Genomic DNA, 12334 nt, shown 5'->3' on the forward strand with positions numbered 1-12334 from the left:
CATTTAAAATCCAATATGCTGGAGCGCAGAGCTAAAACCACAAAAATTACATCACTGTTCAAATACTTCCGGACTACAGAATAGATTAGCAAATCTATTGTGCCGTTGCTGCCAATCGGGGCCCTACAGCCATGAAAGAGAGGCTGTTCCAAACTTCCAGTTTCCATTTGTGGTCTCCACTGCAATTTATTCAACCCCAGATCAATATCAATTTCTCCGTATCAATATTTATGAAATTATATTGACGTTACTGCACTCATTTAACCTCTTGTTTTACATAATTAATAACTGAAGTCTATTGCATCTAATACGGTTTTGCTGTCATTGGAACACAATTTCCATAGAATATCTGCAATAAGGACATCTCTATTAACAAACAAAACTTGTGATATAATGGTTAGCTATATGTTAATATGATATAAAGGTTATAAATTGGCAGATTTATGGTATACTAGTGGTAATATGGTCATATATCAATGGTGATATAGATGTTGGTTATATGATAATGATCATACTTATTTTGGTTGTATATTAACGGCCATATTTATTTTTCTTACATCTTAATGATGGAGCTATGAAGCGTTTCTTCGCGTGATCCTGTTTAATTCGTAAGCTTGCTCCACTGAAAACCGTTAAAACCTGCGTGACGCTGTCGTTAAATCCCCCTTTTGATTGATGCGGCAAACCTCCATCCTTCTGCCTGCAGCACTTTCCACCCCTCCCCATGAGTTTGAAATGCCGTGGCAGACACTGGGTGGCGAATTCCCCAGGGGAACTGAATCGCGCATATTTCAGCCAAGACAAGCATCCAGCAGAGGAGGTGGTAAATTAGGAAAGATATCAGATTTTAGTTGTCACCTTTGTTGTATTAGGCATGTATAATAAGAGTTTCACAACCTGATTCCATAGTTCTTAAACAAAACACACACGAATTCCAGTCTACCTCCGCCCGATTTTTTTGAAGCCTACATATTTACATATTACCTTTACAATTCATACTGCCATTACTCATTTTTTATTTGTCACATGTTAATAGCGTAAATGTAGACTCATTGTTCACGGTAGCTTAGTTGTGGATGGTGGATACTGTTTGCCGGCTAATGTGGATGGATGCGGTAGGAAGACGTAGCTTTGTTCACCTTGCAGACATCAACATCGCAATAAAACAAATGAATGTTCACATGTAGCAGCGAGATAATTGAAAGCATTGACATCGCTCCTTGCTACTCTAATGTAAGGAAAGTTCACGCACCTCAGGAGTAGTGCTACTTTAGCAGTCGCAAAATTAAATATAGTTCATCATTATCATAGCCATCGTGCAGGGTTCTGGTTTTCATTTACGGCACGGATAAGGTCGTTAATTAAAATCCTTCTTGAGCTGCCCTTATCCAAATTGGCTTTCAACGCGATTTTGTGTGGCTGCTAATGGAGTGGGGTCAATCACAATGGGTAAAGCCCTTGTTTCCCTTATGATAAATGCTAAATATTCACTCCCATATAATTGTGTCAATTAAACGTGAATTGGACTCCAGCTGAGAAAAGAATTGGAAATAAAGGTTGCTGGTGTTTAGAGCCCACCAGGGGGCCTCGTGAGCCAACTAGAAAGACCAATGTCCCAGGACGGTGATGGGGACATTGTGGGCTACTGCTTAAAATGGTTTCTTTCATAGGCTATGGAAAACCAAGGTCCCTGACTCACAGTGGTCATTCAGTGTATAGGCCTACAATTCAAATCATTTCAGAGAGTAGGATGTAAAAGCGTGCTGCGGGAAAGTCCCACTTTGTCCCTCTCCCACCGTGTGCCTTCAGCGAGTCGTGTCATTAGCCTACCAGATGTATCATAACAGCAGCTTCTTCAAAGACCAGTCATTTTAAAGTCTTCATTGTAAAGAATAATTGTGAACTTATTTTCAATTTCCCTCTCTGGTTGTCGGACAGACCTATGAACTCGAATTGCGTTGTGCTATTGTGTTTTGTTGTATTAGAGCAGCTTAAATCTAATGACCGATTTTTTAAAAGCCAGGCATGAATGGGTTGACACTTTAAAAATATATATATATATATTCAGTTCTTAGAACCGAAACCCCGCGGACAGGAGTGTTACCATAACAATAAATAAATAAATAAATAAATAAAAGGGCTCTTTGTTAGTGATCATCAGCTAGCCTAGCTCTACGAATAGGCTACATGGTGTATCTTATGCTCCACATTAACGACAGACCATGTTCATTCGTCGTCTAAGCATACGCTTCACAACAAAGTGTGTTTTAACTCCTAACGGGTGACTACCAAAACCGAGTCAAAGGTACTAATTTAGCCAAAACCCCGGCCGCCCCTTCCCCAGACAGCACGGCTAGGCTAGCACCCCTCCTCCGGCTACATCTCTGCGGGCTGTGATTGGACCACAGCGGGTTACCCTTTCCCCTCTAACCCGGTGATGTTGACTATTTCCTGCTCATTCTGCTGGAACTACAGCCGCGTTGAGCGCAGTAGGATTTCACACACAGGACGCTGCCTGCATCTCCGATATCTGAGACAATCAAAGCCGCTAAAACTCACATACAATTTCGCATCAGATTTACAACCATGAGAAAAAAGTCCAGGATGCTACTATGCTTTGCCGTTCTTTGGGTGCTTGGCATCGCTTACTATTTTTATTCTGGGACAACCTTGAGTCGAAAGGTAGGATTTGTCTATTTTTTCTGGTGTTAAGGTAGATAGTTAAGCGAGAACAGGAATTCAGGTCACAGCTGATTTGGTAAATCATGGAGACTTGGCGAGTTCTTTTGGGATTTGGAAACAATGTGTGATTAGAATAGCCTACCTTATTCAGTCGCCTTAAGAATCTAATGGGATGTTAATTATTGTTACGTCTTAATTTGCTTTAAAGATGACTGAATTGCAATGGTGACTGAAGCTATGTAGGCTATGTATTTTATTCGTGTATCAGTTTAGGCTACTAGCTTGTGCAGTCAGCGGTTCGCGTCATTCTGCAACTGGCTTGGCCGATGAGACAACTGCATTTAAACTCCTTTATCAAATCCAGTATTTAATTTGGCCCCTCTAAGTATAACTGCCTTTGCCTCCGGCGACCAGTCGTCGCCTGAGTGGTCGCACACTGTTCCATAGTCAGAAATATGCAGTTTGCCTACGACTCATTATAGACGACTACATTGTATTTATCTCCTGTCACAAAATCTGCGACATTTTCACGTTCGTAGCTAGATCTTTTGTGGAATTAAAAATTGAGATTATTTCATATATTTATTCGGTTTTGTAATGAAACATTGAGTTTTTCGTCCAGTTCTCAGCTTGTTTCCTGTTATATAGTCTGTAGCCTACTCACCAGTTTCTTGCCAATTAAATATTTCTGGCTTTTGCTTTTTTGACATTACAGTTAGCATGCAATTAGCTACTACTGGCATTTCATTTTTTTCGCATACATTCGCTCTGATGTCATCTTTTGAGGGTGATCCCAGAGTGGATTAAATGTAGCCTAGGTAGGTTATAGCTACCGCGAGATTTTCACGCGAAGAAACAAATTCGCTGTTTCGGAGCCAGAAGATTCAACACGTCTCTGTGTTGTGTTGTGTATTGAAATGCCTGCTGTGTCAGTATTTGCCCATATCTGTCATATCCATCAATCGTTGTAGCGTTGTAGCTTGGCGCTCTCCGTCAGATCATCACTGCGCCGAAGAAGCGTATGCCATGTCACGTGTAGCCTATGCAACATATAATATCGCTGCAGATTTCACTGACTTTAATAAATAAATACAAAAATGATACATTTGTTCACTCAATCGATCTTTTACTGGTGGTAGTTGCTTTCTTTGTTTTCAGCCCGGAGCTGGTCTACTACAGTTATGACTGTTTTCTTGCCCTGTAGGTTAGGCTACTCTGTGAATTCACAAAATCGTGAATGGTTTTTGAGTGTGTCGTTTGGATTTTTAGTTCCTTCCTGGTCCAGAAATGGCAAGTTCTGCTCGAAAATGTCCAGGAAATGTATATGTGAATTCCTGTGTAATTACGTGTGTTTATATCAGTGGAGTGCTAGCCTATCTCATAGCCACTTTGCGGTCAGTGGGATGCTCTGGCACGTCTGTTTCCAGTCTCTCGTCTGACACGAGATTGATGGGCCCCGTTGAAACACCGTGTTGTGTGGCGATGCTAATTTGATTAACAAAGCCCTGATCTCAATTAAATGCAGATATCATGGATTCATTTTCCGTTTCCTTGGCACGTTTCAAACTCTGCGTCGTGCACCAGGCTGGATCACAGATCCCTCATTGGAGAAGACAAATACAATGAGCCAGCCAATCTCCGGGCAGAGACGGGAAGATTAAACAATGAGCCAAGTATGGAGGGTTTGAGAGGGTAGTTAGGGTTACAGCATTGTAGTTGTTTTTGAGAAGTTTTAAAACCAAGGACACAAGTAAAATTCCAGATAAATAGTCACAATGTTTATTCCCCCCCCCCCTTCACAATGTGGCGTGTTGTTATATGGGTGGTTTGTTTCTATTCTTGTGATTGCTCACCAACAAGTTTTGTGTCTCTGCTGCCATCCTTGTTGAAAGTGGTTGTCCTTGTCCTGTATTTAAGCTGTGTATGGAGTGTCAGGCAAACAAGCCGGCCTTTGAGTGCAGTGTCAGTTTAAATCAGTACCCAGCAGTATAAGGATTTGTGCTGGTCTGAAACGCTCCGCATCAGGAGGTCAGGTAAGGAGTGCACGTATCTTAAGATGCAGTTGAGGTGATACCGAGGATGCAGCAGTCCCAGTTTAGAGCTTCAGAAAGCAGGATCCTTAGCTTGTCTTCGGTCCCTGAATGCCGCCAGTTAAGGTCTCTGCAGGTCCTGCTTATGCTCAGCACACTGCAGAAAGTCTGTCACCAGCTGAGAATTGAAATGCAAACACACACACCTCCCTGTGCAGCTTTGAGTCCACATATAAATGTGAAATTCTCAGTCTCTGTGAATGGAAAATATGTGTACATGCAGGCACTGTGGTTACTCGAGGATAAGTGCACTTCATTAATTGAGGGAAAAATGTATGTGGTCATGAGAGGATGATGTTGGTGTCCTGAGCATGTAGTTTTGGCATAGTGAATGCCATCTGCCACTGTCCTCTTCATTTAGTTGTAAACTCTCAGCACGTGCTCTGAAGTGGCACTGTTCCATGTATTTCTTTGATAAGATGGAAACTCGTCTTATTGATTTTATTTTTTTCTTCAGTTATTAAATCTTAATAAATGACTGACTAAATATCACAGCTTTCCAGGCCTCCTTTACATTTTGAATGTTTGTTTTGTTTTGCATTACGGGATTATCGTTCTGGGGGAGCTCACAGCAGTGATATGCATTGTTGGATTGTAGTTCTGAAGGAGCTCATGGCAGTGTGAGAGGTTCTGCAGTAAAGCAGAGGTGCAGTAGCAATATACAGAAAACGAGTCCTAACAAAGAATGTTTTCTTGTGTGAAATGTTGAATGTTTTAGATAATATTGCAGAAAGAAACAGGAAGCCAAAAAGGTAACTGTGTGGGATTTCCATCTCATGGTATCATTTCACTGACCTGGCCCTAGCGTTTAGGTGTTTAATGACTCCATTACATGCTTCTTCCTTTGCCTTTCTTGGTGCATTCCCAGGCACTGCATGAAGGCGCTGGCTTTGTCAGCATTGTGTGACTGTCTTACTTCTGGAATACACTGGTCATTTTTGGCCCTTTTGACATGGGTCGGTGAATTTTCAGGTTTGTGACAAACATAGCAAGTGCAATGAAGTAACAGAGAAGCTGCTCTGTATTGGCAGGGGGAGAAATCTTTTTTTTCTTCTTTTTTTTCTCCAAGTGGGGAAACTGCACAGTTGGATGGAGGGGGAAGGGGTAACGGGGGAGGGGAACATGTTTCTCTGTTATTCCTGGAAAAGCAGAAATTCCTCTGCATTTTATGACAGACCTGCTACTACTTGGAAACGTTTATTTTCATGTTCATGTTTCGGGGGGTTGGAGTGTCTTCCTCTGTCCTCTGGATTGACAGCATGAGGTAGTTGCATCTTTGACTCTAAAGCACATATTAGTCCCGTAGTGTTTTGATTGCAGCCTTCAGACTTCAAAGGGTTTCATGGCACAAGCCTTGCTGTAAGAAGGTTTGCATTGGCAGCCTGCCAGAAATCCTGTGCCTAATTCTGGAAAAAGGTGATGGAGCATTTAATCTTTTATCTTTCTGGAACAAGCTCCAACTTTGTTATTTGGCACTGGTACTTCAGTTGCAATGCGCACATTGACACTAACAGCTCATGGTAACAGGAACACTGAGTGACACACAGATCTAATGTCCAGGATGCCCAATTCTACTGACCAAGTCACTAATGATGCTGTAACTGATAATATGCAGTAGCTCCAATGACGCAGTTACCCTGTGATAATACATGGTAAACTAAGGACACAGTTACTGCCGTATTGTGGTAACCCTGTGATAATGCATTGAAACCTAATGATGCAGTAACTCCAATGACGAGGTAACCCTGTGATAATACCAAGTAACTGAATGACATCGTTACTCCAATGATACTGTAGCCCTGTGTTAATGCAGTTACACGAATGACACAAACAAATGACAAGGTGCCTCTAATGACACAGTTGCCTTGTGATGATACACATTGACTCTAATAACATTGGGACACACAACAGTGACTGTAATGACATGGCAATACTAATTACTGTAACACTGACTCGAATGATGCAACGATCCTGTCACAATGCACAGTAACTCTAATGACACAGTAACCCTGTGATACACAGTAACTCAAATGAGGCGGTCATACAAATGACACCCTCTTTGATGATGCACAGTAACTCTAATGACACCGTAACCATGTGTCTGAATGCCATTGCCCAAGCTGAGTAGGTGATGATGTGGCTGTAAATGCAGCAAACGTGTGTTCTGCAGCTGGAAGGGAAAATGAAATGAAGGAAAAAGTGATGCTTTCTGTGAGTGAATTCAGAGAGTGAATTCTGAGACTCGATTCTCCCCCCACTCCCCCATCTTTGCCATTTGAGCCTCACTGGATGAGTTGCTGTTGTCCTTGGCCTCCTGGCTCTTACTTGGTGTTCTTTGCCTCAGTTTATTTTGGAGTTTGGAAGACGCATGAAGCGTGATGGACGAGGCTGTGGTGTGGCTTGCACACTTCATCGTGTGATGTCATAGAGTATCACTGGGGAAGTGCTTTCTGCGGAGAGTAGGATGGAAAAGCAACGATTCTCACCACTCCTAGCCAAGCTTCCCGTATTTAATATGACAGAGCTTGGAACATGTTTCTACCATAACATGCATACGCACAACACGCACACAGACAAACACGCATGCACACACAGATTTTATTTTTACTTTAGCCTCCCTGCCAACATTCATTCCTTCAAACTAAGCATTGTATGTAGTAAGCCTTAACTGTGTCAGAAAAAATGTTTAAAACATGTATGCTATTGTAGAAAGTGTGCTGCCACGCAAACAGGACCTTTATTTTAATTGTAATGTGAAATTCCAAAGCTGCTGGGAGACCAGGTAGCTAATGCATGTGTTTATGAGGCTGTAAATTGTAAGCGGGTGGCAGGGTGGTTAGCTCTGTCTGTGAGGATGAAAGAGATGACCATCTCCTCTGGAGAAGCACAGAGGAAGATACTGGGGTGCCTCACCTACCACAGACTCTTCAAGCTAATTACAGACCTCAGATGGTTTGTCAGTTATGCTGGTGAATTGTTGCAAGTTGGTTTGCTGGCTGTGTTTCAGAAGTTTCGTTTGTTTGTATCTCTATTTCCTTTGTTCCTCAAAACCATTTGCTGAAAATCCCAAGATCTTTGGTAGCATGTGACTGACTACCTAGTTTAAATAAAACCATTGAACACTGCTGATCAAGTCCTTTGGGCTGTTACATTCCAAAGCAAAGGTGGTACTACATTTATCCATTCTGAGGTTTTGGTGATTGTGTGAGATATGAGAAGACCTATCAAGAAATGTTGCCACAGAATAGGATTGGATTGGGAGGGAGGGGGGTTCATTGTTGAATCTCCGTGTACTAACACACTGAGGTGGCCAGGATAACGTATGCACTGATTTGCTGAATGGCAGAAAGTAAATGAGCTTTAATCAGAACCATCTGTGAAAAGCTGTAGGTTTGCAGAAGCTTTAATTTCAAGTACTTTTCTTTTAGGTTATACATTTATCAGGAAAGCAGGGCTGCGGTTATGGGCTGATCTAATGTATTTTTTTATTTTTTAGAACGGGCTGTCGGTAAAGTCCAGACAAATGCAAAGTCACAAACATTTACACTGCGCAGACTGAACAGAAACTCAGGCTGTTGAAACCTGACTTTCCAGGGCGCACCCAACCCCCACGCCACCCTGATGACATATGCAGGAAGGAGCTCATAAACGAGTCTCTGAGCTATGTGGGTTCAGTCTGTAACTCTAATATTACAAATGATAAACCATAATGAGAGGAAAGGGAATTATTCATCGTCTAGTGGCACTCACAGGAATAGAAAATGGCTGCAATTTTTACTAAATTGTATTGTGGGACTTTACTTCTATCTTGATGGTAAAACTATTGGAGATGAAAACTTTAACCTTGCATTTCAGAAAACTACAGTAGATCAATGATATAAAAATATATATTCTTTGTATTTTATATTTATATTTATTTTTCTACCCGAGAGAAGCTTGTGGTTATTGTGAGTATCTACTGAAACGTGCATTTGGTAAAAATGTCTGTAAGCAAGACCGCATCTCTCGAGGCGAGTGGAATTGAAGGAGGTCTGTTGCTTACGCAGCAGAGGCCTTGTTCAAAGACCTCAGACGATGAGCTGTGGTCCCAGACGTGCCCACGGCATGAATGTAAGCCTTCACATCAATCTGCAGACTGCCTGGTACCGCTACGCTCTGGGATCATTTGCCCAAGTTGCCCCTGGCATTGCTCCAGAAACAGCCCAGTGAATATTGCACTTTATTCCACCCCAGTTAGTAGTGTTTTGCTTCCCTTTTGTCTGTAGGACCATTGACTCTCTTTTGAGGACGCAGTGTTAGGGAGTGGCTGCTAGGGAAAACCCTGACTCTGAACAAAGAGCGACACGTGCTTAATACTGTTATATTGTGCTTTTTTTTCTATTGTTCTTTTATTATATTGAGTCCCATGCACATATGAACGCTACTATTTGTAAAGTGAGGAAATAACGCCTGAACAACATGTAAATGTCAGCTGCTAGGGTCACACTGTATCTTTTATGGGTCATGTCTGTGATCACTTATGGTTATGACGTTCTGTAGGAAGGCAAGATTCTTTGAGAATGACAGTTTTGCAGGCCAATGATGACTGGTGTATTACAGTATTAGCCTCTGTACTCCATGCAATCCCTATTGTAAGAACGGTAAAAGTGAATAATGGACATGTTAATGGAAATGGCTTAAATTCAGCTTGTGATTGCAATGAGAGAAAGTGCAGGGAGATTAGCTCTTTCCTTCCTTATTTGAACATACTGGTGGGGCAGGGTGCCAGGCTCAAGATGTAATATCTTCTATTTTTAAAAATCCATACTCAGTGGAACATCAGTTTGCAGACTTTTTAAACAAAGAGAACCCAGTACAGCATTGGACAGATGGAAGGAAAAAACGTCACTCTGCCCCTCTCCCCAGCAAGTCCACACAGTTTGACCACTGTCCTGTGATTGTCCTAGTGGCGGGACAATAATATTAATCGACTGCCATTATTAGTGAATATATTCATTCATATTAGTGTTTGAATCCTCTGGTATTAATCCACTGGTATTCCTAAATATTTGTACTGATCTGGACAGTAACTGATCTGGATAGCTCCTGTATTTAGCAAAGCTAAAAGTTGAAATGTATGAAGCGCAGCGAGCTGTGTTTATTGCAGCTTGAGTGCATTGTGCAGAACTGATCAAACACAAGAAGTTATAAACCAAGTCCTATAGCCTGTCATTTAGTGGCTAGTTCTTTCCACATAGTCTCAGAATCTTTTTCTACCTTTGACAGCACGTAAAGAGCCCTTTTAACCATAGATCCCTTGGTCTTCAGTGCTGGGTCTCCTTTCACAGAATTCATATATGCCTCTGCACAGAAATAAACTCGGTCTTGGAAGTGCTTTGATTTTATGTAACGTATAGAGTGGGTACATTCAGATTCCTTTGGCTGAAGGAATATTGTATATGCAGTTTGTATCTTTCATCATGGTTATGTAAAGTCTGAGGAACAATCATTGTTTTTCTTGGAAACAAGTGATTTAAGTCCTGTTCAACCTCAGCGTGTACAGCATACAGCTCAAGTACTGCTCCAGCTGTTTTTGCGGTTTGTCTGCCTTTCCAGACATACGTTTTAAAGCCATCAGATAATAAACATATAAACAATTGATGAATGGAAGTAAAACAGAAGTAACTGAGGTGTTTTGTTACCCTGCTGTGTGATAAGAAAACCATACTGTTGAGGAGAAAGTGGGCAAGCTCATTTAGGTGGCTGTTCACATCAAAGATGGCTGTTGTCTAACATCTTTCTGGTTTCAGAGATGTTTTGGGCCTGACTCATGTGGCAGGATAAGCAACAGTCTCTGTGGACCTGCCAGGTTTCTACATTTTCTAGGTTAGATTGTTATTAATATAAATATGCGTTAAATAAAAAATAAGTTTTATACCAGCCTTCCATTGAACAGAGGACTCTTTTTCATTGTCCCCTGCTCAATGGAAGGCTGGCATCAAAAATGAATTTTAATAAAGCATTGAATGTGTTGGAAGGTGGTAGTCGCGGAGGATCATTAAGCCTTAAAAGCGGTTTCTGAGTGATGCACAGTTCCTGTATCAATAAACAGAGACTGAGCGTGCTCTGTAAGGGTCCGGGAGGGCCCAGCTCCACTTCCAGATTCAGGACCCACACCCAGAGCAATGATCATCAAAGGCACGAAAATGCACAAAGACCTTTAATAATTAATTTGTGCTGATCGCTACCCTCTCCGCTGGTTCCCATGAGATAATATACCCACAAACTGTGATGCTTATGAGTCTTGTAAGAGTTATTTAACTTGTACTTTTGTGAATGTTTCTTGGCTGCGTGCATGGTATGCAAGGCATATCCTGAAGAATTCCAAAAGGCAAATGGCTGCTGAAAAAAATCCCAAAGTCTAGGTAGTCTTTGGGGTAGGGAACTACTTTAAAACTCCCTTGACAATATGCCTTCCTGATGTCTATACCACTCATTTTCTATCCTGTGAACTTTAACGTCCTACTGTGTGTTATTGGCATCCTCTCTGCTATCCTGCTCCCTTAGAGTAGCCAGTGCTACACCGTCTGGTTGGTATTTGATGGTGTGCTATATCTAGTCCTGAGGCCCTTGCTGATATTTGGTCACTTTAGTTAGAGCATTCTCTAATATGGTGGCATTGCTTGTGATTGTGCCATTATTAACAGTTGGGTCAAGCCGCCAGTTCAGAATTCAGCAGAAAATTGTCTGGCCATTGTGTTCAGTCCTTTGGGTTCATCTACACACTGCAATGGTCCTTAACAAATACCAGACCATTGGGCCCATCCACACGCTGGAACGGTGCCTTCACCAGATTGTTGGGCCATAACGGGATCAGCCAGTCTGCCAGGCTTTTCAATAAACATGCACCTGTTTTTCTTAAAGGCACCCCTTGTGTTAATGACTTTTTTGCATCTTGGAAAGTATGTGTTGCCGACTGAGAACCCTACCTTCATTGAACTCCATAAACATATTAGGGTAGGTAGTACTGTGATTCTGCCTTTGCTAAAATTGTAGCTGTAATTCAATCTAAATGAAGTGTGATAATTGCCATAATTTTCATAGTGTAATTGCAGCTTAAATCACAGACATTATGATACATTTCCATTAACAGTGCAACCTACATTAATAGCAAATGTAAAAAAATAAAATAAATCCCAGAGCATGTGTCTGGTTCTTTGTCCATTAGCTACTACAAACTGAGCCACTGTTTGCTGCTGCCTGTTTGTCATTTTCACAGGGAAGCAGGCCAGAGCTTGCTTGTTTGTCTGTGTCCTTTGGTTTGCTGTCAGAAGAAAGGATTTAATATGTTTGTATTGTGTAGTTTTTTGGAAAGGGAGTCTCTAGAACAGTGTTTGAAGTGCTTTTGATTGTCAGACTTAGTTTTTATCAAAGAAAGTGGATTTGACGCAATACTTCAATAACTTGACTAACATTCTAGCATTTCTTGTGAAGAAGCTAACTTTTAGTGGATTTCATTGTGTTTAGAGATCTGTCTAAGGGTTACTAACTTTGTTTCAAATGTTTTTTTTGTTTTTTTTCAA

General features: G+C 41.4%; 1 protein-coding gene across 2 annotated transcripts in view; it reads left to right on the forward strand.

Moving 5' to 3' along the window:
• The first annotated feature begins 2471 nt into the window (after positions 1 to 2471).
• galnt2 (UDP-N-acetyl-alpha-D-galactosamine:polypeptide N-acetylgalactosaminyltransferase 2) overlaps positions 2472 to 12334 on the forward strand; it is a 52285-nt gene continuing 42422 nt past the window's right edge. For both annotated transcript variants that reach the window (XM_061228187.1, XM_061228188.1), the window contains exon 1: positions 2472 to 2682. In XM_061228187.1, coding sequence (XP_061084171.1) covers positions 2587 to 2682 — 96 coding nt within the window. In that variant the 5' untranslated portion in view covers positions 2472 to 2586. The remainder of the gene's footprint in view (positions 2683 to 12334) is intronic.

Source organism: Conger conger, chromosome 18, assembly GCF_963514075.1.
Source record: "Conger conger chromosome 18, fConCon1.1, whole genome shotgun sequence".
Taxonomy (NCBI): domain Eukaryota; kingdom Metazoa; phylum Chordata; class Actinopteri; order Anguilliformes; family Congridae; genus Conger; species Conger conger.